The 26,081-nt window shown below is 37.8% G+C and overlaps 2 protein-coding genes across 5 annotated transcripts in view; one reads left to right on the plus strand and one right to left on the minus strand.

The window, feature by feature from the left end:
* Positions 1–26,081, plus strand: part of ZRANB3 (zinc finger RANBP2-type containing 3) — a 306,476-nt gene that overhangs the window by 60,809 nt on the left and 219,586 nt on the right. The gene's annotated exons all lie outside the window — the stretch shown is intronic.
* Positions 21,799–22,068, minus strand: LOC144617063 (small ubiquitin-related modifier 2-like). 2 transcript variants are annotated; one of them, XM_081796313.1, is made up of 2 exons: positions 21,915–22,068; positions 21,799–21,842 (listed from the first exon to the last, which is right to left on the minus strand). In XM_081796313.1, exons 1-2 carry the CDS (start codon positions 22,066–22,068, stop codon positions 21,799–21,801), a joined length of 198 nt encoding a protein of 65 aa, XP_081652439.1. The 2 variants fall into 2 exon arrangements, with proteins under 2 accessions (XP_081652439.1, XP_081652438.1); XM_081796312.1 differs by having other exon boundaries at positions 21,799–22,068.

Consider the following 26,081-nt stretch of genomic DNA (forward strand, 5'->3'; position numbering starts at 1 on the left):
TTAGTGATATACTTGGATTCTTCTCTTTTTTTCTCTTTTAACATACCTTGTAGTGTTTTTTTTGGTATGTGGTTACTATTTGGTTTGTATATAACATCTTTTGCATATAGTAGTCTATATTAAGTTGATGGTTGATTTAGTTTCAAGCCATTCTTTACCCTTTTCTTCCAACATTTTAGGTATATGGTATCATACTTTACATTTTTGTATTTTGTGCATCCCTTGACAAATCCCTTGATTTCATAAATACACTTATTTTTACAGTTTTTACTCCTACTTATGGTCTTTCCTTTCCACTCAAAGAGTCCCTTGAATATTTCTTGTAAGGCTGGTTTAGTGGTCATGAATTCTTTTAACTTATTTGTCTGGGAAACTCTTTATCTCTTCTATTCTGAATAATAGCCTTGCTGAATAGGGTATTCTTGGCTGCAGGTTTGTCTCTTTCAGCACCCTGAATGTATCATGCCACTCCCTTCTGGTCTACAAAGCTTCTGCTGAAAAGTCAGCTGATAGTCTTATGGGGTTTTCCTTGTATGTAACTGTTTTCTTTCTTTGCTGTTTTATAATTAACTCATTATCACTACTTTTTAACATTTTAATTACTATGTGTATTGGTGTAGAACTTCTTGGGTTGATTTTATTGGAGTTCTCTGTCTAGATCTTGATTTCTGTTTCCTTCTCCAGATTCCAAAGTTTTCAGCTATTTTTCAAATTAATTTTCGGACCCCTTTTCTCTCTGTTCTCCTTCTGAGATCCTTATAATGTGAATATCATTATGGTTGATGCTGTCACCACCTTCCTTATTTTCATTTATTATTATTATTATTTTTTTATCCTGTTCATCTTGATTGCTTTCCATTATTCTATCCTCCAGGTCACTAATCCATCCTTCTGCTTCCTCTGCTCTATTATGTCTTCCATTTAGTTTATTTTTAATTTTATTTATTGAGTTCTTCATCTCTGATTCGTTCTTTTTTATATTTCCTATCTCTTTGTTAAGGGTCTCATTGAGGTTTTCGACTCTTTTCTCAAGTCCAGTGAGTATTTTTATATCCATTACTTTAACTTCTCTATCAATCATATTACTATCTCTATTTTGTTTAGGTCTCTTCTGTGATTTTTGTCTTGTTCTTTCTTTTGGGACATATTTCTCTGTCTCCTCAATTTTATCTACCTTTCTGTGTCCTTTTTTTTTTTTTCTCTTTAATATAATTTATTGTCAAATTGGCTAACATACAGTGTGTAAAGTGTGATCTTGGTTTTTGGGGTAGGTTCCCATGGTTCATCGCTTCCATTAACACCCAGTGCTCATCCCAACAAGTCCATCACCCATTTTCCCCTCTCCCCCACCTCCCCATCCACCCTCAGTTTGTTCTCTGTATTTAAGAGTCTCTTATGGTTTGCCTCCCTTCTTTTCTGTAACTATTTTTTTCCCCTTCCTTCCCCCATGGTCTTCTGTTAAGTTTTTCAAGATTCACATATGAATGAAAACATATATCTGTCTTTCTCTGACTGACTCATTTCACTCAGCATAATACCTTCCAGTTCCATCCACATTGCTGCAAATGGCATGATTTCATTCTTTCTCATTGCCAAGTAGTATTCCATTGTATATATAAACCACATCTCATTTATCCATTCATCAGTTGATGGACATTTAGTCTCTTTCCATAATTTGGCTATTGTTGAAAGCGCTGCTATAAACATTGGGGTACATGTGCCCCTGTGAATCAGAGCTCCTGTATCCTTTGGCTAAATTCTTAGTAGTGCTATTGCTGGCTCGTAGGGTAGTTCTATTTTTAATTTTTTGAGGAACCTTTACACTGTTTTTTCAGAGTGGCTGCACCAGTTTGCATTCCCACCAACAGTGCAAGAGGGTTCCCGTTTGTCCACATCCTCGCCAGCATCTGTTGTTTCCTGAGTTGTTAATTTTAGCCTCTGTGTCCTTTTCTATGTATTAGGAAAGTCATCTATGTTTCCTGATCTTGAAAGCAGTGGCCTTATGAAGATGGAGTCTTGTAGTCCCCTGCTATGCCAGGGTCCCTTGTTCACCAAGGGACATTTCAGGGATATCTCTATTTGTACACCCTGCTGTTGTGGCTGAGTTGCTTTTGCCTTCAGAGCAGTTGTCTGCTATGTCTCTCTTTGCCTGTTGTGGATAGAGTTTGGTCTCTGTGTTGTTAGTGGGCCAGTCTGGGTCCTTCTTGGGCTTATGTTGGGTCAGAACAGGCGTTTGCCAGAGATGCAGTAGCACTGAACCACAGGGCACTTTCCCTGTGTTGTCCCCTGAAAAGCTTTCATTGGTGGGCAGGCCTGCAATCAGGCCACATGTCTACCCCCTAATCTACTGCTGGGGCCTCTGGCCTACTGTGGTTATATTCCCCTCTACCTGGGGCAGGAGTAGGTTTGGAGTGGTGCTAGCCCTTGTCAGGACTGCTTGCATTCTTCCAGGTTTGTAACACCACTTAGAATGGGCTCTGGCCAAGGCCTGTGGAAGGGGCAGATCTTCAGGAGAATGCAGGGTTGAAGTACCCAGTGCTGGCAGGGTTTGCTACATTAGGGGACCTGCAGCTGCCATGACCTTGCAGGCAGTTGGAGGTGGTGGATTCACAGAAACACATATGGGAGAGTGTAGTGTTAGCAAGGTTTGCCCAGGTCTTCTGTAGGAGGAGATGTGGAACTAAGGCTTGGCTGGAGGGCGCATGTCAGTGTGCTGTTAGCAATTTAGGTAACAAGTATTGATATCACACTGGTGAGGGGCTTATTTTATTTTAATTAATTTAGATTTAATTTGTCTAGTGGCTACCATAATGGATAGCACAGCACTATAATAATTCCATAGGATTAGACTTGATGTTAGGTATGAATTATACATGTTATATGTTTATTTTAAGGCAAAAATAAAGTACTTAATTGAATTTTGCCTTGAGAAATCTTATTGGAGCAAGGAGTATAATTTATTAAATTGAACACTTAATACTTATACAGGAAATAAGAAATTGCTTTACTCAGCGGAGACCTTATGAACTAAATTTACTTCAGTTTATTTTATGCAAAAATTATTAAATAGGAAGTTGAAAATATTAGCTAATTGATAACGTTTTTGGATCGGTGGAAGATTTTAAGATCAAAAGTTGAGAGCCATTTGGTCAATTTTCTATTAAGCAGTAGACAGGAAAATAAAAATTATAGTTGCAGCAGGGAATTCTTGTGGCTGCATTTATTTAAATAACACAAACAAAAACAAACAAACAAAACTCTGAAATAGCAAATCTCAGCCAGATCAGGAAGAGATGTTTTAAAATACACTGCCTCTCCCACCCCATAGTGAGCACCTTCCCACCCTGTGAATATTCTGATATTTTTCCCTTTCTGTTTCAACTGATTTTGTGTAGTGAGAAATGTCAGTCGTGGTGGTATACATGCCTATGAACATGATGAAGCCAATGGGGGGCGGAGGGGGGGGAAGACTTCACAGCCCAAGTTTTAAACTTTATTGTTTGGGATAAATCAACTAAAGATTTGTTACTTTAAATTCTTCCTGTTTTTAATTTAAAAAGTTTTATTATTACCACTGTCAAATTAGTGTAAATAAATCAGGTAGCCAAATTCTTTTTCTCCTTTCTTTTCATTGTTAGTATTCCAGAAGATTTTGTTGTAATTTTGAATAGATTCCGCTAAAGATGACTACATTGTTAAAAAGTTTTCTTCATAAGGAAAATTTCTAAATAAATGGATGAAACTTCTTTTCTTTATTCACTTCTTTTTCAAATCTTAATTTTTTTTTCTGATTTTCAAAGATAGGTAGAAATTTAAATAACTTTTTTTTTTTTTTTTTTAAAATCAAAGCATTCTAAGTTTTCAGTGGAGCAAAGGACTCTGGTTTCTTCTCTCAGGGCCTTTCTTCAACAGAATAGTAATAGGACATTTATAATAGGAATTTGTAGTAATATCCATTCCTCTCTGGGCAGGGCATCCTTCTTTCTTTTTCCTTTGATTTGAACTTCAGACATTACAATGGACAGATTGGGGCACTAACACTGTCAGAATAAGCTGAAAATGTATTGAGATGAGATGAGTTCTATTAGCATATTGATGGCACTGCATCCCAAAATATCTCATGTGTATGAGAAATTAAGCTTCTCATGTGTATGAGAATAATCTTATGTTTTAATTGAGAGAAGAATGGGGCAGGGGTTAACAGAGTGGAATGATTATATTTATGCATAATTATCAATTTGATCATTAGATTATTTGATGCTGTGAATTATGAGAATCTGGCAATCTGTCATACATGTGAGAAATGTCATAATCACTCTTTTTTTCCCATATTCAGTTATTCAGGAGTAACATGTTTGGGTAAAAGAGGTTCAATAAACCTAGATTAGAATTTCGCACCCACAATGTTTGTCTGCTGGACTAGCTGCTAAGAGTCCTGAGTTCTAGTTTTATCCTAATGTTAATTATGTTTCTGACCTTGATCAACATACTTAACTTCCCTTGGTTAGTGTTTTATTTTTCCCTTCAAATCTTTATTAGGGTTTTCCAGAGAAACAAAACCAACCACATACATATATGTACATATATACATACATACATATATACACACATATATACACACATATACATACATATACATATGTACATACATATGTACATGTATAACACACACATGTCTATGCGTGTGTGTGTGTGTTTCAAGATTTATTATGAGGAATTGGCTCACATGATTGTGGGGGCTGAAAAGTTCTAAGATCTGCAGTTGGGAAGCTAGAGATGCAGGAGAGTCGTTCATGTAGTTCCAGTCCACATGTGAAGACCATAGAACCAGGAGAGCCAGACATAAGTTCTAGTCCAGAAGATATAGGCTTGAGACTTAAGAAGAGCTGATGTTTCAGTCCAAGACAGGAAAAAACTGTTGTCTCTGCTTGAAGATAGCAGGGCAGTAGAAGTTCCCCTTTACTTATAGAAGGGTTAGCCTTTTTGCTTTATTCAGTTTTTAACTGAGTGAATAGGATTTACTCTGGTTAGGGAGGACAATATGCTTTACTTTGTCTTCTGATTCAAATGTTAATCTCATTCAGAAACACCCTCACAGACATATCCTGAATGTTTGCCCAAATGTCTAGGTAACCAAAGACTCAGTTAAGTTGAGCCATAAGTTAACCATCATAATGTTGCCCTCCCCCTCCCTGCTCTTTGAAGGCTAGGAAATACTTTAGTATATTCAAAATATTACATATGAGGTATTGTTTCTAATAAAGCAAAGTAATAAAATTAATATTGTCAACCTACAGCCCAACTTAAAAAATAGAACATTAGTGATAATGTGGAGAACAAAGGCAAAAGAAATGTAGATAAAATTAAATCTCCTTACAACTTGCATCCATTTGACAAGTACTTGAGGCAAGAGTGACCTTCCTCAAGGAACTTAACAGCTGTTTTAATGTTAATACTTTGCTACAGGCAAAAAGCAACCTTAGCTTGACAATAGCCAGACCTCCAGGATCCTGTAAGTCTTTTTTAACATATGAAAATTACTTTGGAAGCTTCCTTTATCTCTGCCGTCCCCAAAATATATGTTAGGAATCATCCTTCAAACTTATGGCCCACTGATATACATCTGAAGGGTCTCATGACTCATGTTTTACTAGATAGTAGTAAATAACTTTATCTTTTAAAAATATTTTTTTTAACATTTATTTTTGAGACAGAGACAGAGCATGAACGGGGGAGGGTCAGAGACAGAAGGACACACAGAATCTGAAACAGGCTCCAGGCTCTGAGATGTCAGCACAGAGCCCGACGCGGGGCTCAAACTCACGGACCGCGAGATCATGACCTGAGCTGAAGTCAGATGTTCAACCGATTGAGCCACCCAGCCACCCCAGTAAATAACTTTATCTTAACAGCAGCTAGCCCCTTAAGGTCCTAGAAGTCTTGCTTCCAAATTCCTTAGAGACTTAAGCTACCCTTAACCCAGACTGACTAAAAAGTATATCATTCCTCACTATCCCAGTGCAGCCCTGTCTGCACACAGGTCCTGTCCCTGTGCTTTAATAAACCCACATGTTTGCACTGAAAACGTCTTTAAGAATTCTTTCTTGACCATTCACTCCTGGACTCCAACATCACATCAAGTGATACTACTGAATTTAATTCAGGGTGTTTTCTAATTTTTGAAATATTAAAGTATTACGATAGATTTCTATTTTTTGTCATAGACTTTTCTGATTTAAGTAATGTTTATTGAAATTTGCATCACTTTTTTTTATCACCAATAGAGCTCAGTATCCCTGTAGTATCAATCTCATAAGTTATTGAGCGATTAATTTAGTATATAATAAAAGTGATTATTCTTTGAACTCTAGACTTAACATCTCCATTTGCATGTCTAATAGATATGTCAAAACAATACATCTAAAACCAGTCTATATTAACAGATTCAGTGCAATCCTGATCAAGATTCTAGCAACCTTTTTATTTTTGTAGAATTGACAAGCTGATCATAAAATTCATAAAATTTGTGTGGAAATGCAAAGTACCCAGAAGAGCCGAAGCAATTTTGAAAAAGAAAAGCTCACGTTTCCCTATTTCAAAACTAATTCAGGGGTGCCTGGGTTGCTCAGTTGGTTGAACATCCAACTCTTGGTTTTGGCTCAGGTCATGATATCATGGTTTGTGAGTTCAAGCCCCGGTTGGGCTCTGTGCTGACAGCTCAGGGCCTGAAGCCTGCTTTAGATGCTGTGACTCCCTCTCTCTCTGCTCCTCCCCTACTCATGCTCTGTCTCTGTCTCTCTAAAAAATAAATCAACATTAAAAAAATAAAAATAAAAGAGAACAAAACAGAGGGTTGATGGAGGCAGGTGGGTGGGGTATGGGCCAGATAAGTGATGGGTATTAAGGAGGGCACTTGTTATGATGAGCACTGGGTGTTTTATGTAAGTGATGAATCACTGAATTCTACTCCTGAAACCAATATTGTACTTTATATTAACTAATTAGAATTTAAATAAAAATTTGAAAAGAAAAAAAAAGCCAATAAAGTGCGTATAAAGGGAACATACATGAACATAATAAAGGCCATATATGACAAGCCAAGAGCTAATATCTTTCTCATTGGTGAAAAGGTGAAACCTTTCTCTCTAATATCAGGAACATTAGAAGGATGCCTATTCTTGCCATTTTATTCAACATAGTATTGGAAGTCCTAGCTACAATAATTAGATAAGAAGAAATAAAAGGCCTGCAAATTAATGAGGAAGAAATAAAATTGTTGCTATTTACAGGTGACATGATATTGTGTATAGAAAACTCTAAAGCCTACAAGACAATGTTAGAACCAATCAATGAATTCAGTAAAGTAACAGGATACAAAATCAGTATACAAAAATCTGTTGCCTTTCTATATATTAAAAGTGAAATCTGAGATAAATTACAAAAACAATCCTATTTACAATTGCATCAAAAAGAATGAAATACCTAGGAATAACTTTAACCAAGGAGGTGAAGGACCTTTATGCTGAAAACTTGTAAGACATTAATGAAAGAAATTGAAGATGCAAACCAATAGAAAGATATTTCATGCTCATGTATTAGAAGAATCAATATTGTTAAAATGTCCATACTCCCCAAAGCAATCTATAGATTCAGTGCAGTTCCTATCAAAATTCCAATGGAATTTTTCACAGAAATAAAACAATCCTAAAATTCATATGAAACTACAAAAGATTCTGAATAGCCAAAGCAATCTTGAGAAAGAAGAACAAAGCTAGAGGCATCACACTCCTTGATTTCAAACTGTATTTCAAAGCTATAGTAATCAAAACAGTATAATACTTGCATAAGAAACAGCCACATAGACCGATGGAACAGAACAGAGACCAGAAATAAACCTACAAACATATATGGTCAATTAATCTACTATAAAAGAACCAAGTATATACATTGGGAAAATGAGAGTCTTTACTGGTATTGGGAAAACTGGACCAATATATTATACCACATGAAAAAATTATCTTAAAATGGATTAAATATTTGAACATAAGGGGCACCTGGGTGGCTCAGTTGGTTAAGCATCCGACTTCAGCTCAGTTCATGATCTCATGGTTTGTGAGTTCGAGCCCCACGTCAGGCTCTGTGCTGAAAGCTTGGAGCCTGGAGCCTGCTTCGGATTCTGTGTCTCCTTCTCTCTCTGCCCCTCCCCCACTTGTGTTCTGTCTCTCTGTCAAAAATAAAGAAATGTAAAAAATAAAATATTCGAACACGACATAAAACTCCTAGAAGAAAACACAGGCAGTAAACTCCATGACCTTGGTCTTGACATTGATTTTTTCGATCTGACACCAAAAACATAGGCGACAAAAGCAAAAGTAAATAATTGGGACTATATAAAATTTAAACTCTAAGGTGTGCCTGGGTGGCTCAATTGGTTAAGTGTCCAACTTCAGCTCAGGTCACGATCTCACAGTTTGTGGGTTCAAGCCCCATGTTGGGCTCTGTGCTGACAGCTTGAAGCCTGGAGTCTGCTTCAGATTCTGTGTCTCCCTCTCTCTCTGCCCCTTCCCCACTTACGCTCTGTCTCTCTCTTACACAAAATAACAAACATTAAAAAAAAAAACAAAAAAAAAACAAAAAAAAACCCTGCACAACAAAGGAAACCATCAACTAAATGAAAAGGTAACCTACCAAATGGGAGAAAATATTTTCACATTATGTACCTGATAAGGGGTTAATATCCAAAACATATAAGGAATTCATAAAACTCAATATCAAAAATAAACAGTCTGATTAAAAAATGGGTGGAACAGCTAAATAGACATTTTTTTTCAAAGAAGACAGACACATGGCCAACAGACACATGAAAATCACTGATCATCAGAGTAATGCAAATCAAAACTACAATGAGATACTACCTCACATTTGGAATCTGTAATCAAAATGGCAAGAAATAACTAGTATTGATGAGGATGTGGAGAAAAGGGAACCATGTACACTGTTGGTGGGAATGTAAATTGGTACCACCAGTATGGAAAACAGTATGGAGGTTCCTCAAAAAATTAAAAATAGAACTACCATATATTCAAGCAATTCCACTTGTGAGTATTTATTCAAAGGAAATGAAAACACGAATTTGAAAAGATACATGTGCTGCCCTGTTTATTGCAACAAGCCAAATACCCATCAACTGATGAATTCATGAATGAAAGTTATGTATCCATACAATGGAATATCATCCATCTGCAGAATGGAATGAAGTACGGATACAACATGGATGAATCTTGGAAACATAACTGAGTTAATGAACCTAGACGAAAGGCAACATATTAAATGATTGCATTTATATAAAATTTCCTGGAATTGCATAGTGGTGATAGTTGCACTACTCTGTGAATATACTAAAAATCACTGAGTGCTCGCTTCGGCAGCACATATACTAAAATCACTGAATTTTACAGTTTAAAATATTGAATTTTGTGGTATGTGAATTGTATCTCAATTTAAAAATACTGGATTTAGTGATTTTTCCCACTAAACCTGCCCCTTCTGGTCTTCTGTTTCAAAAGCTATGGACCATTTGAAAGGTGTTCTAATATTAGAGGTGGCAAATTATTGAATTGGAAAGAGACTCAGGGAGAGGTGCGCCTGGGTGGCTCAACTGGTTGAGCGTCTGACTTTTGATATCAGCTCAGGTTGTGACCTCACATTTGGTGGGATCCAGCCCCTTGTCAGGCTCTCTGTTAACAGTGTGGAGCCTGGTTGGAATTCTATGTTTCCTCTGTCTGCCCTGCCCCTGCTTGCACTCTGTCTCTTTCAAAAATAAATAAATGAACATAAAAAACTAAAAAACCTACGCCTTTAAAAAAGGGAGGGAGAGACTCAGAGACAATAGAAGTGTGAAGTTCTCCAGGAATTGACTGTTTACCTCCCTTTTGTACTTCCAACCTACCCAAAAATCTTTGCCAGGAATCATATAATGAAGTGGTCTAATTTCAGATCAGTAAGTGTGGCTTTCTAGATTCCTTGGAAAAGTCACAAAGTTTTGGGTGGCTGGAACAGTTCAGGATGAATGAGAACTCCCTCACCCACAAAATTAAGTAGATTGACAAAATCTGCCACAAAGCACCTCCCATCTTTCCTCTAAAAATTGATTGTTATAAAAAGTGTTTGAACACAATGGCTGTGACAAGACCGATAGCTCTTCACTCCAAATCCATTTCCTTTTCTTCTTGGGTATACACCTGGATACATTTCCTCACCTTTGTTATAGGTAAAAGTAAGACCATGTTACTAAATTCTAGGCAATGAAATACTAGCAAAACAGACTTTGCGAATGTGCTCCTTCACTTTCCCTTTCTGGCAGTCAAATGGAAAGGCTGGGTAATGGCAAATTCTCCAAGGGCCTGTGTCCCTGAGTTACCACATGGAAAAGAGGTGCTTACCAACTAGAAACACCCCTGCTGTATTACTGTATGATTAGAAAATAAATTCCTTTTTGGTTGAATACTTACACACTTTGGGGTCTATTTGCTGCTACAGCCAAGCTCACCATAATTAACATGGGTGACTGCAGTTCTAACAAAAAATAATGGCAAAACAGAAGAAAAATCTCCAAAGTAAGTATTTTGACAGATAGAAGCATATTGGTACTAGATATTTTTGTATTCTTATGAATATTTTTGAAACTTGTTCTAGGACATAGCAAGTTTATTTAGAAATCGTTTGATCTTTTTAGGTCTTTTAAAAAAGTTTAGTCAAGTAGGACCAATGGAGTGATGAATCTAGGGCTAATTTTGCCTTACTATAAAGCAAGACCCTTCCGAGTGCCCAGTATTCCATGAATTCCTGGTCTGGAGATTTTTCTCTCAGATATTTGAAGTGAGTGTTTCCTTGGATTTAGGCATTGCCTGATCAGGAGTTGGACAAAGAGGGGACCCTCTGTAGATTCCTGAAAGTCTCAGGGCAGCTCTTTTGTCTTTACTCACCTGTATGAATTTTTTTTTTTTAACTTTATTTGTTTATTTTTGAGAGAGAGAGGGAGAGAGTGCATGTGCGAAGGTCAGAGAGAGAGGGAGACAGAGAATCCCAAGCTGGATGCAGGGCTTGAACTCATGAGCTGTGAGATCACCACCTGAGCCGAAATCAAGAGCTGGTTGTTTAACAGACTGAGCCTTAAAAACCATTGTTTTAATTTATTTTTTGTGTGTTTTTAGTTGTTTTAGGAGGGGGATAAATCTAGTCTCTGTTATTCCATTTTAGCTGCAACTCTTTGTATAATTGTAAGAGTAATATAAAAAGCAATAGGAAGAGGCTCTGAAGCTTTATTGCTTCATTTTAAATGGTGGCCCTTAGACTCAGCAGCTGTTTAATTTTGGGCAAGTTACTTAAGTTCTCTGTTTCAACTTGCTAATCTATAAAAGGAAAATAGTAATAATACATTCTATAGGATGTTTGTGAGAATGAAAATAGTGCATGTGAAGTGCTACAAAAAGTGAAGGGCATATAAGCTCTCAGTAAACAAGTTGCTCTTACTATTATAATCATAGAAAATTTCTAATGCAAAAAAACTTTGGAGTGAGGGAGTCCTTTGTTTCAGTATCAGCTCTGCTATTTACTGTGGCCTTATTTAGCCTCTTTTAATCTCATTTTGCTCATTACAAAAAGTGAATAATGATAACACCTACTCATTAAATAGTTGTGTGGGTGAAATAAAATGATAATAGTACAGCACTTGGCACAGTTGCCGGGCACAGATTAGGTACTAACTGATTGTTTATTATTTGGGTTATCTATTGCTACATGATAAATTGCCACAAAACTTAGTGGTTTACAACAGCAGTTATTGTTTTATTATCTCTAATGGTTCAGAGGTATGGCTAGGCTCAGCTAAGCAGTTCCCATTCAAGGTCTCTCCTATAGTTGCAGTCAGACAGTGCCTGGACTGGCCTGTTGTCATCTTGAGGACATCTTAGTCACATATCTTGCACTTGATTCAGGCTCTTGGCTAGGATTTCTTCAAACCTTCACAGCATGGTGACTGAATTGTAAGAATAAGCACGCCTACAGGATTAGGCAGAAGCTGTATCCCCTTTTATAATAGCCTCAAAAGTAACCTAGTGTTATTTTGGCTGTAGTTATAAGCCTACCTAACTTCAGGAGGAGAGTCAACATCACCTTGCAAGAAGACCATATGTGTAATGGGAAATATTGGTGCAGTCATTTTTAGATAATACAATCTGCCACGGTTAGCTATGGTTTTCATGTCCATGTTTACAAATATGAAAACATTTTACGTAAAATTTTAGTTTGCCCCCCCACACCACACTTTATAAAATTTTTCATGTACTTTTTTTTTTTTTTTTTTTCAACTTTTTTTATTTATTTTTGGGACAGAGAGAGACAGAGCATGAACGGGGGAGGGGCAGAGAGAGAGGGAGACACAGAATCGGAAACAGGCTCCAGGCTCCGAGCCATCAGCCCAGAGCCTGACGCGGGGCTCGAACTCACAGACCGCGAGATCGTGACCTGGCTGAAGTCGGACGCTTAACCGACTGCGCCACCCAGGCGCCCCTTTCATGTACTTTTTAAAGCTTTTTTAAAACGTTTTTATTGTAGTTCCAGTATTTAACATACAGTGTTATGTTAATTTCAGGTGTACAATATAGTATTTCAACAATTCCATACAACACCAGGTACTCATCACAACAAGTGTACTCCTTAATCCCCATCACCAGTTTAACCCATCCTCCATCTCCCCCCACCTCCCCTCTGGTAACTCTCAGTCTGTTCTCTATAGTTAAAAGTCTGTCTCTTTCTTGGTTTGTCTTTTTGTCCCCTTTGCTCATTTGTTTTGTTTCTTAAATCCCACATATGAGTGAAATCATACGGTATTTGTCTTTATGTCACAGACTTATTTTGTTTACTGTCTAGATCAATCCATGTTGTTGCATATGACAAGATTTTATTCTTTCTTATGACTAATATTCTATTGTAGATAAATATCACATCTTCTTTATCCATTTAACAGTCGATGGACACATGGGCTACTTCCATATCTTGGATATTGTAAATTACGCTGCTATAAACATCAGGGTTTGAATTAGTGTTCTTTTGGTAAACACCCTGTAGTGCAATTGCTGGATTATAGGTTTAATTCTATTTTGAAAATTTTGAGGAACCTCCATACTGTTTTCCACAGTGGCTGTACCAGTTTACATTCCTACCAACAAGACAAGATAGATGATAGGTGTACCTTTTTCTCCATATCCTCACCAGCACCTGTTGTTTCTTGTATTGTTGATTTTAGCCATTCAGACAAGTGTGAGGTGGTATCTCATTGTAGTTTTGACTTACATTTCCCTGATGATCATTGATGTTGAGCATCTTTTCATGTGTCTGTTGGCCATCTGTATGTCTTCTTTGGAGAAATATCCATTCATGTCTTCTTACCATTTTTTAATTGGATTATTTGTTTTTTGGGTTTTGAGTTTTAAAAGTTCTTTATATATTTTGGATACTAACTTCATCAGATGCGCTTTTGCAAATATCTTCACTCATTCCATATATTGCCTTTAAGTTTTATTGATTGTTTTGTTTTCCTTTGCTGTGGGGAAGCTTTTTATTTTGATGTAGTCCTAAAGTTTACTTTTGCTTTTGTTTTCCCTTGTCTCAGGAGACATATCTAGACAAAGTTGCTATGGCCAATGTCAGAAAAGTTACTGCCTGTGTTCTCCTCTGAGATTTTTATAGTGTCAGGTCTCACATTTAGATATTTAATCCAAAAGACCTAAATTTGTATATAGTGTAAGAAAGTGGTTTACTTTCATTCTTTTCATGTTGCTGTCCGGTTTTCCCAACACCATTTGTTGAAGAAACTGTCTTTGTCTCATTGGATATTCTTGCCTTCTTTGTCAAAGATTAAGTGACCATAAAATTGTGGGAGGTTTATTTCTGGATTATTCTGTTACATTGATCTATATGTCTGTTTTGTGCCAGTACCATATTGTTTTGGTTAGTACAGATTTGTAATATAACTTGAAGTCCAGAATTGTGATGCCTCCATCTTTGCTTTCTTTTCGAAGATTGCTTTGTGTATTTTAGATTTTTTGTGGTTCTTAACAAATTTTGGGATTGTTTGTTCTAGGTCTGTAAAAAATGCTGTTGGTATTTTGATAGGGGTTGCATTAAATGTGAAGATTCCTTTGGGTAGTATAGATATTTTAATGATTTGTTCTTCCAGTCCATGGGCATGGCATGTCTTTACATTTATTTGTGTTATCTTCAATTTTTTTAATCAGTGTTGTATAGTTTCAGAGTACTAGTCTTTCATTTCTTTGGGTAAGTTTATATCCAGGTATCTTATTATCTTTGGTGCAATTGTAAATGGGATTGTATTTTAATTTCTTTTCTGCTGCTTAATTATTGGTATGTAGAAATGCAATAGATTTCTGTACATTGGTTTTGTATCCTATGACTTTATAGAATTCATTTATTAGTTCTAGCAGTTTTTTGGTGGAGTCTCTTGGGTTTACTTTACTGCTTTGGATGCATTTGATTTCTTTTTGTTGTCTCATTGCTGTGGTTAGGACTTCTAGTACTAGATTGAATAAAAGTGGTGAGATTGGGCATTCTTGCCTTGATCTTTTTTTTTATTAATATGAAATTTATTGTCAAATTGGTTTCCATACAACACTCAGTGCTCATCCCAACAGGTGCCCTCCTCAATGCCCATCACCCATCCTCCCCTCCTACCCACCCCCCATTAACCCTCAGTTTGTTCTCCATTTTTAAGAGTCTCTTATACTTTGGCTCTCTCCCACTCTCACCTCTTGTTTTCTTTTTTCCTTCCCCTCCCCCATGGGTTTCTATTAAGTTTCTCAGGATCCACATAAGAGTGAAAACATATGGTATCTGTCTTTCTCTGTATGGCTTATTTCACTTAGCATCACACTCTACTTCCATCCACGTTGCTACAAAGGGCCATATTTCATTCTTTCTCATTGCCACGTAGTATTCCATTGTGTATATAAACCACAGTTTCTTTTTTTTTTTTTTTTTTTTTTTTTAAACCACAGTTTCTTTATCCATTCATCAGTTGATGGACATTTAGGCTCTTTCCATAATTTGGCTATTGTTGAGAATGCTGCTATAAACATTGGGGTACAAGTGCTCCTATGCATCAGTACTCCTGTATCCCTTGGGTAAATTCCTAGCAGTGCTACTGCTGGGTCATAGGGTAGGTCTATTTTTAATTTTTTGAGGAACCTCCACACTGTTTTCCAGAGCAGCTGCACCAGTTTGCATTCCCACCAACAGTGTAAGAGGGTTCCCAATTCTCTACATCCTCTCCAGCATCTATGGTCTCCCGATTTATTCATTTTGGCCACTGACTGGCGTGAGGTGATATCTGAGTGTGGTTTTGATTTGTATTTCCCTGATGAGGAGTGATGTTGAGCATCTTTTCATGTGCCTGTTGGCCACCCAGATGTCTTGTTTAGAGAAGTGTCTATTCATGTTTTCTGCCCATTTCTTCACTGGATTATTTGTTTTTCGGGTGTGGAGTTTGCTGAGCTCTTTATATGGATTTTGGACACTAGCCCTTTGTCTGATATGTCATTTGCAAATATCTTTTCCCATTCCGTTGGTTGCCTTTTAGTTTTGTTGATTGTTTCCTTTGCAGTGCAAAAGCTTTTTATCTTCATGAGGTCCCAGTAGTTCATTTTTGCTTTTAATTCCCTTGTCTTTGGGGATGTGTCAAGTAAGAAATTGCTACGGCTGAGGTCAGAGAGGTCTTTTCCTGCTTTCTCCTCTAGGGTTTTGATGGTTTCCAGTCTCACATTCAGGTCCTTTATCCATTTTGAGTGTATTTTTGTGAATGGTGTAAGAAAGTGGTCTAGTTTCATTCTTCTGCCTGTTGCTGTCCAGTTCTGCCAGCACCATTTGTTAAAGAGACTGTCTTTTTTCCATTGGATATTCGTTCCTGCTTTGTCAAAGATTCGTTGGCCATACTTTTGTGGGTCTAATTCTGGGGTTTCTATTCTATTCCATTGGTCTATGTGTCTGTTTTTGTGCCAATACCATGCTGTCTTGATGATGACAGCTTTGTAGTAGAGGCTAAAGTCTGGGATTGTGATGCCTCCCGCTTTGGTCTTCTCTTCAATATTACTTTGGCTATGTGGGGTCTTTTGTGGTTCCATACAAATTTTAGGATTGCTTGCTCTAGCTTTGAGAAGAATGCTGGTGCAATTTTGATTGGGATTGCATTGAATGTGTAGGTAGCTTTGGGTAGTATTGACATTTAAACAATATTTATCCTTCCAACCCATGAGCACGGAATGTTTTTCCATTTCTTTATATCTTCTTCAATTTCCTTCATAAGCTTTCTATGGTTTTCAGCATACAGATCTCTTACATCTTTGGTTAGGTTTATTCCTTGGTATTTCATGCTTCTTGGTGCAATTGTGAATGGGATCAGTTTCTTTATTTGTCTTTCTGTTGCTTCATTATTAGTGTATAAGAATGCAACTGATTTCTGTACATTGATTTTGTATCCTGCGACTTTGCTGAATTCATGTATCAGTTGTAGCAGACTTTTGGTGGAGTCTATCGGGTTTTCCAGGTATAATATCGTGTCATCTGCAAAAAGTGAAAACTTGACTTCATCATTGCCAATTTTGATGCCTTTGATTTCCTTTTGTTGTCTGATTGCTGATGCTAGCACTTCCAGCACTATGTTAAACAACAGCCGTGAGAGTGGACATCCCTGTCATGTTCCTGATCTCAGGGGGAAAGCTCTCAGTTTTTCCCCATTGAGGATGATATTCGCTGTGCGCTTTTCATAAATGGCTTTTATGATGTTTAAGTATGTTCCTTCTATCTCGACTTTCCTGAGGGCTTTTATTAAGAAAGTATGCTGAATTTTGTCAAATGCTGTTTCTGCCTCGATTGACAGGATCATATCGTTCTTATCTTTTCTTTTATTAATGTGATGTATCACATTGATTGATTTGTGAATGTTGAACCAGCCCTGCAGCCCAGGAATGAATCCCACTTGATCATGGTGAATCATTCTTTTTATATGCTGTTGAATTCCATTTGGTAGTATCTTATTGAGAATTTTTACATCCATATTCATCAGAGATATTGGCCTGTAGTTCTCTTGTTTTTACTGGGTCTCTGTCTGGTTTAGGAATCAAAGTAATGCTGGCTTCATAGAGTGAGTCTGGAAGTTTTCTTTCCCTTTCTATTTTTTGGAACAGCTTGAGAAGCATAGGTATTATCTCTGCTTTAAATGTCTGCTAGAATTCCCCTGGGAAGCCATCTGGTCCTGGACTCTTATTTGTTGGGAGATTTTTGATAACCGATTCAATTTCTTCTCTGGTTATGGGTCTGTTCAAGCTTTCTATTTCCTCCTGTTTGAGTTTTGGAGGTGTGTGGGTGTTTAGGAATTTGTCCATTTCTTCCAGGTTGTCCAGTTTGTTGGCATATAATTTTTCATAGTATTCCCTGATAATTGCTTGTATTTCTGAGGGATTGGTTGTAATAATTCCATTTTCATTCATGATTTCATCCATGGTTTCATGGATCTGCTCTACAGTTTTTTTAGATTCTATATTGTTTTTTTCTGCTCTGTTGTTTATTATTTCTCTTCTTCTGCTGGGTTTGGAGTGTCTTTGCTGCTCTGCTTCTATTTCCTTTAGGTGTGCTGTTAGATTCTGTATTTGGGATTTTTCTTGTTTTTTGAGATAGGCCTGGATTGCAATGTATTTTCCTCTCAGGATTGCCTTCACTGCATCCCAAACCGTTTGGATTGTTGTACTTTCATTTTCGTTTGTTTCCATATATTTTTTAATGTCTTCTCTAATTGCCTGGTTGACCCTTTCATTCTTTAGTAGAGTGTTCTTTAACCTCCATGCTTTTGGAGGTTTTCCAGACTTTTTCCTGTGGTTGATTTCAAGTTTGATAGCATTGTGGTCTCAAAGTGTGCATGGTATGATCTCAATTCTTTTATATTTATGAAGGGCTGTTTTGTGACCCAGTATGTGATCTAGCTTGGAAAATGTTCCATGTGCACTCGAAATTCAGTATATTCTGTTGCTTTGAGATGCAGAGTTCTAAATATATCTGTCAAGTCCATCTGATCCAATGTATCATTCAGGGCCCTTGTTTCTTTACTGACCATGTGTCTAGATGATCTATCCATTGCTGTAAGTGGGATATTAAAGTCCCCTGCAATTACCACATTCTTGTCAATAAGGTTGCTTATGTTTGTGAGTAATTGTTTTATATATTTGGGGGCTCCCGTATTCCGTGCATAGACATTTAAAATTGTTAGTTCTTCTTGATGGATAGTCCCTGTAATTATTATATAATGCCCTTCTTCATCTCTTGTTACAGCCTTTAATTTAAAAGTCTAGTTTGTCTGATTTAAGTATGGCTACTCCAGCTTTCTTTTGACTTCCAGTAGCATGATAAATAGCTCTCCATCCCCTCACTTTCAATCTGAAGGTGTCCTCAGGTCTAAAATGAGTCTCTTGTAGACAGCAAATAGATGGGTCTTGGTTTTTTATCCATTCTGATACCCTTTGTCTTTTGGTTGGCGCATTTAGTCCATTTACATTCAGTGTTATCATAGATATGGGTTTAGAGTCATTGTGATGTCTGCAGGTTTCATGCTTGTAGCAATGTCTCTGGTACTTTGTCTCACAGGATCCCTCTTAGGATCTCTTGTAGGGCTGGTTTAGTGGTGATGAATTCCTTCAGTTTTTTTGGGGAGAAGACCTTTATCTCTCCTTCTATTCTAAATGACAGATTTGCTGGATAAAGGATTCTCGGCTGCATATTTTTCTGTTCATCACACTGAAGATTTCCTGCCATTCCTTTCTGGCCTGCCAAGTTTCAGTAGAGAGATCTGTCACGAGTCTTACTGGTCTCCCTTTATATGTTAGAGCACGTTTATCCCTAGCTGCTTTCAGAATTTTCTCTTTATCCTTGTATTTTGCCAGTTTCACTATGATATGTCGTGCAGAAGATTGATTCAAGTTACGTCTGAAGGGAGTTCTCTGTGCCTCTTGGATTTCAGTGCCTTTTTCCTTCCCCAGATCAGGGAAGTTCTCAGCTATTATTGCTTCAAGTACACCTTCAGCACCTTTCCCTCTCTCTTCCTCCTCTGGAATACCAATTATGCATAGATTATTTCTCTTTAGTGCATCACTTAGTTCTCTAATTTTCCCCTCATACTACTGGATTTTTTTATCTCTCTTTTTCTCAGCTTCTTCTTTTTACATAATTTTATCTTCTAGGTCACCAATTCTCTCCTCTGCCTCTTCAATCCGAGCTGTGGTTGTCTCCATTTTATTTTGCAGCTCATTAATAGCGTTTTTTAGCTCGTCCTGGCTGTTCCTTAGTACGTTGATCTCTGTAGCAATAGATTCTCTGCTGTCCTTTATACTGTTTTCAACCCCAGCGATTAATTTTATGACTATTATTCTAAATTCACTTTCTGTTATATTGTTTAAATCGTTTTTGATCAGTTCGTTAGCTGTTGTTATTTCCTGGAGGTTTTTTTGAGGGGAATTCTTCCGTTTCGTCATTCTGGATAGTCCCTGGAATAGTGTGGAACTGCAGGGCACTTCCCCTGTGCTGTCTCGAGTAACTTGCGTTGGTGGGCGGGGCCGCAGTCAGACCTGATGTCTGCCCCCAGCCCACCGCTGTGGCCACAGTCAGACTGGTGTGTGCCTTCTCTTCCCCTCTCCTAGGGGCAGGATTCACTATGGGTGGCGTGGCCCTTCTGGGCTACTTGCACATTGCCAAGCTTGTGGTGCTGGAGATCTGGCGTATTGGCTGGGGTGGATTGGCAAGGTGCACGGGGTTGGGAGGGCATGCTCAACTCGCTTTTCCTTCAGTGATCTGCTTCAGGAGGGGCCCTGTGGCACCCGGAGGGATTCAGACCTGCCACTGGAGGGCTGGATCCACAGAAGCACAACGTTGGGTGTTTGCAAGGTGCAAGCAAGTTCCCTGACAGGAACTGGTTCCCTTTGGGATTTCAACTGGGGGATGGGAGAGGGAGATGGCGCTGGCGAGCACCTTTGTCCTTGCCAAGCTGCGCTCTGTTGTCCAGGGCTCAACAACTCTCCCTCCCGTTGTCCTCCAGCCCTCCCGCTCTCTGAGCAGAGCTGTTAACTTATAACCTTCCAGATGTTAAGTCCTGCTTGCTGTCAGAACACACTCTATCTGGCCCCTCCACTTTTGCAAACCAGACTCGGGGGCTCTGCTTGGCCAGCGGGCTGCCCCTCCAGCCCGGCTCCCTCCTGCCAGTCCATGTAGCCCGCACCGCCTCTCCACTCTTCCTACCCTCTTCTGTGGGCCTTTTGTCTACGCTTGTCTCCAGAGAATCCGTTCTGCTAGTCTTCTGGTGGTTTTCTGGGTTATTTAGGCAGGTGTGGGTGGACTTAAGTCATCCGCAGGACGCGGTGAACCCAGCGTCCTCCTATGCCGCCATCTTCAAGCCAGCACTCATGAATGATTTTTTTAAAGTATTGTTGAATTCTGTATTTTGTTGAGGATTTTTCCATCTATATGCCTCAGGGATATTGGTCTATAGTTCTCTTTTTTAGTGATGTCTCTGTGTGGTTTTGGTATCAGGGTAATGCTGACCTCATAGAATGGAAGTTTTCCTTCCTCTTATATTTTTTGAAATAGTTTGAGAAGAATAAGTATTATGTCTTCTATAAACATTTGGTAGAATTTCCTGCCAAGCTATCAGGTCCAGGGCTTTTGTTTGTTGGGAGTTTTTTGATTACTGATTCAATATCTTTGCTAGTTATTGGTTTGTTCAAATTTTCTCTTTTTTGTATGTGTTTCAGTTTTACTATTTTATATGTTGCTAAGAATTTATCCATTTTATCTAGGTTGTCCAATTTTTGGGCATATAGTTTTTCCTAATATTCTTTTATGATTATTTGTATTTTTGTGGTGTTGGTTATTTCTTCTCCATAATTTCTGATTTTACTTATTTAAGTTCTTTCTGTCTCTCTCTTTTGTAGATCAGTCTGGGTAATGGTTTATCAGTTTTGTTGATCTATTCAGAGAACCAGCTCTTGGTTTCATTGATCTGTTGTGTTGTTTTGTTTCTATCTCATTTATTTCTGCTGTAATCTTTATTATTTCCCTCCTTTTGCTGGTTTTAAGTTTTTTTTTTTTACAAGAAGTTTACTTAAACAAAAAGACACTTGATTTGAAAGGAAAACTAGCTACAATTCATTTCTTTTAGAGTAATTTACCTCTATTTAAAGACAGATTGCCCTACATGTAACAGCTATATACAAGAAAGTTATAAAACTGTTCTTGGTTTCACAATGATAAATGAAAAACATTAAAATTCTTCAATCAAACAAGTATGAAAGGATTTTTATGGTTTTTTTTGTTGTTGTTGTTTGTTAAACAGTGAGAGCAAAATAACTTACTGGAATATAGAGATGGATGAGCATGCCAGTAATGGAGGATGGGGGTATTTTTATGGAACCAGTATTTTTGCCCATCCCATCTCCATTTGATGCTGGTCACAACATACCATTGGCCATTTAGTTTAAAACAATGCAAAATGCTTATGCATATACACAGTTACTTTATATACAATAAAGGAATGGGGAAAGGAAAAATGAAGAAATAGAGAAAATTATACTATAGTAGTCAGGATATGGTGGAACCAAACTGTGGTTTTCTGAGAATGTCTCTTGGTCTGGAGGAACAGAGTTCTGGAGTAAAGTAGCAGGTTCCCTTTTTAGTAGACACCTCCTATCAGATTCTGGAACCCATTATTGTATCTTCATCCTCCATGTCCAGTTGTGCAGGTATATCTGTTTCATTGATTGGCTGTCCATCAGATTGGAATCTGATCTGCCTCATTGACAAATCTTGTTGTTCACAATAAGCTTCCATTATCTTACTAAGTGATATATGCGTCTTAATACTAAACTGCCCCACAGAAGCATTCTGCCCTACCATCTTCAAATTACTATAATCATTGCTCTCAGTCTTGACTCCTTCCATGGGCTTTTCGTCCCCCATGGTGAGCCCTGGAGTCTCCTCAGCTGCTGTTTCACAAAAGAGGTACCAGTTCCACACTGAATGAGCATACAAGCACCACCAAGAGTGGCAGAAGACTTCTTTTTCTACCTCCTTTAGGTGTTAAGTTAGGTAGTTATTTGAGATTTTTCTGGCTGTTTGAGGCAGGCCTTTATTGCTACAAACTTCCCTCTTAGAACCACTTTTGCTGAATCCCAAAGATTTTTTGTCCATTGTGTTTTTATTTTCATTTGTTTCCATGTACTTTTTAATTTCTTCTTTGATTTCCTGGTTGACCTATTTATTGTTTAGCAGAATGTTATTTAACTTCCATGTATTTTCGTTCTTTCCAAAGTTTTTCCTGTGGTTGACTTCCAGTTTCATAGCATTGTGGTTGGAAAAGATATATGTTATGACTTCAGTCTTCTTGAATTTATTGAGTCTTGTTTTGTAGTCTAAAAAGTGATCTTTTCTGGAGAATGTTCCATGGGCACTTGAGAAGAATGTATATTATGCTATTTTAGGATAGAATGTTCTGAATATATTTGTTAAATCCATCAGGTCTAGTGTATCATTCAAAACAATTGTTTCCTTATTGATTTCTGTTTAGATGATGTGTCTGTTGATGAAACTGGGGTTTTAAAGTCCCCTACTATTTTCGTATTATTATTGATTAGTTCCTTTATGTTTGTTATGAACTATTTTATGTATTCGGATTTTCACTTGTTGGGTGCATACATATTTACAGTTGTCACAACTTCTTGTTGGACTTTTTATTATTATAGCATCTTTCTTTGTCTCTCAGTTCCATTTTCTTTTAAAGTCTGTTTTGTTCGAGATAAGAATTGCTATTCCAGCTTTCTTTTGACATCCATTTATATGATACATGTTTCTCCATCTATCTCTACTTTCAACCTGCAGGTGGCTTTAGGTCTAAAATGAATCCCTTGTAGGAATACGTATATGTATATATATATATATATATATATACATATACGTATATATATATATACACACACAAATATATATATTTTATTTTAGAGAGTGCATGAGCAGTGGAGAGGGGTAGAGGAAGAGAGAGAGAATCTTAGGCAGGCTAGACTCTTAGTGTGGAGTCTGACGCAGGGCTCAATCCCCTAATCCAGGGATAATGACCTGAGCTGAAATCAAGAGTCGGACACTCACCTGACTAAGCCACCCACATGCCCCTTATGATCCAATGTCTTTAGACTGGAGTGTTTAGTCCATTTACATTCAAAGTAATTATTGATAGATATGTATTTATTACCATTTTATTACTAATTTTGTGGTCATTTTTGAAGATTTTCTCTGATCCTTTGTTTGCTTTCCTTCTTTCATGCTTTGCTTGTTTTCTTTAATGATATATTTAGATTTGTTTCTCTTTATTCTTTGCATATGTCTTACAGGTTTTTGATTTGTGGTTACCATTAGGTTTGTATATAAACCCTTCTGTAAATAGTAATCTATATTAAGTTGATGGTCATTTAATTTTGAACCCATTCTTTTCTCCATTCCTACCTACATTTTAGGTATATAGTGTCATAATTTACAGCCTTTTATTTTGTGAGTTTTTTGACTGATTTTTTTTTTATTGAAATAGTAATTGTTATTGCTTTTGTGTTTCCTGTTTTCTTAATGTTGTCACTTTTGGTCTTTCCTTCCCACTCAGAGTCCCCTTTAATATTCCCTGTGGAGTTGGTTTAGTGGTCATGAACTCTTTTACTTTTGTTTGCCTGGGAAACTCTTTCTCTCTTTTTCTATGCTGAATGATAGAATGCTGAATATAACATTCTTGCTGCAGATTTTTCCCACTAAGCACTTTGAATACATCATGCCACTCCCTTCTAGCTTGGAAAGTTTGTGCTTAAAATGCCTCTAATAATCTTATGGGGTTTCTCTTGTATGTTACTGACTTCTTTTGTCTTGCTGCTTCTAAAATTTTTTGACTGTAACTAAATGTTGCCAATTTAATTACAATGTGTCTTGTTGTGGGTTTGCTTTTGTTGATTTTTTTTGGAGTTCTCTGTGCCCCCTGAATCCAGATATATGTTTCCTTCCCCAGAGTAGGGAAGTTTTCAGCTATTATTACTTCAAATAAATTTACTGCCCCTTTTTCTCTTTCTCTTCTGAGATTCTTATAATACAAAAGTTTTTACGGTTGATGGAATCACTGAGTTCCCTACGTTTATTCTTATTTTGCATAATTATTTTTTCTGTCTTTTGTTCAGTTTGATTACTTTCCTTTCCTTTCTTTTCTAGGTCATTAATATATTCCTTTTCTTCTTCCAGCCTGTTGTTCATTCCATCAATTGTGTGCCTTATTTTGTTTATTGAACGCTTTATCTTTGCTATGTTATTCCCTGCCACTCTTTTCTCAAGTCTAGTGAGTATCTTCATGATACTTTAAATTCTCTTTTAGGCATGTTACTTATATTTGTCTCACTTAAATATCTGGCCATGGCCATGTCCTTTTCTTTCATTTGGGAAAATTTCCTCTGTTTTCTCATTTTGTCTAAGTCTCTTTGTCTGCTTCTGTGGGTTAGGAACACCAGTTACTTCTCCTGTTGTTGAGGGCAATGGCCTCATGAAGAAGAAGAGGTCTTACAGTGCCCTGTAGTGTAGTGTTACCTGATCTGCAAAGCCTGGCACTTATGGGAGTGTCTCCAGTGTGTGCTGTTTACACTCTTCTGTTGTGTCCTGGCTCCTTTGTAGTGTAGGTCAGTCATCTGCAGACATTCTCTTTGCCTGTTGTCAGCAGCGTTTGGTCCCTGGCCTGAATGTGGTGAGTTTTAACTAGGTGTGCTTCTAGTCTGCTTGTGAAATGAGACCTTTCACCACTGCCGCCAGAACCGAGGCCCTGCACAACTCCTAGGTGGTGAGACATAGTGTTGGCAGGTGTTTGGGCTCATCTTTTGGAAATGGGGCCTGCCACTCTGTGACTGAGGCAAGCGTGACTGGGAAGGACAGTTTCACTGAAGTGTGGGTTGTGGGCCTGGTGTAAGCAAATTAGGTAGTGAGTGTGGGCATTGCACTGTTTCCTGCAGCTGTGGAATTGTGCGTATGTTGAGGGCAAGGGGAGGGAAATGGCACCTGCCAGTTCCTCTGTTGCTGGAATAGTCTCTCCGTGAATAATGCCTCTCTCTGGGACATACTCCAAGATGAGTAAATAACCTCCCTCCTGTGTGCCCAGGTGCTCTTCAGATTGCTGTTTCTACTCCATGTCTGTGGACTGTTTGTCCTGCCTTTTCTTCAAGAGCAGCCCCATGGCCTTTGAGCCAAGCCTGCTGACCTTTAAAACTCCAGGCTTTAAGTCCCGCTGGTCACCCGTCTTGCTTTCCAAGCCATTTCCTATTGGGATTCATATTCCCTGTGTGCTCCTCTGTGTGCTAGAGTGTCTCTCACCCTTTTCTGCGACCATCGCTTCCTCACCACCTCAGTGACTGTGATCTGTTTCCCTCTCAACCTTTGTCTCCACACCTATAGTTATGGAGTTTGTTCTGTCTGTCTTCAGGTTGATTTCTGTGGTATTTACAATGATTTGATAGTTACCTATTTGTACTAGTAGAACTAGATGAGCTTAGGGACTTTCTGCTTTGCCACCATCTTCCCCTCCAACCTGAATGCTTTTTTGTCCGTATATAAAGTAGCTTATGGCCAAAAGGTGTTGTTAGCATTCTCGTTTCCAGTTGAGATATATACATCATTAGCCCTTTTTTTGGAATGCAAACTCCATCTTTTGTGGTTGTCGCCATTAATTCCTTTTCACTGCTACTCTTTATGAACCCTTTGTTTATTCCTCTGTGTTTGCAAGGGTGTATACATGAGAGGGAGTGGGTCTTGTGGGACCATCTTAGAATTGTGCCTGCCACAAGTTCCTTCATTTTATCCACTTAAGTTATGGTACTTTTCAATTCTAGAATTTTCTTTTGGTTATTGTGTATATGTTTATGAAGACTTCCTCATGGAATAATACTCGTGTTTTCCTTCAGTTCTTT

This window comes from Panthera onca, chromosome C1 (genome assembly GCF_046562875.1).
Source record: "Panthera onca isolate mPanOnc1 chromosome C1, mPanOnc1 haplotype 2, whole genome shotgun sequence".
In the NCBI taxonomy this organism is placed as follows: Eukaryota; Metazoa; Chordata; class Mammalia; order Carnivora; family Felidae; genus Panthera; species Panthera onca.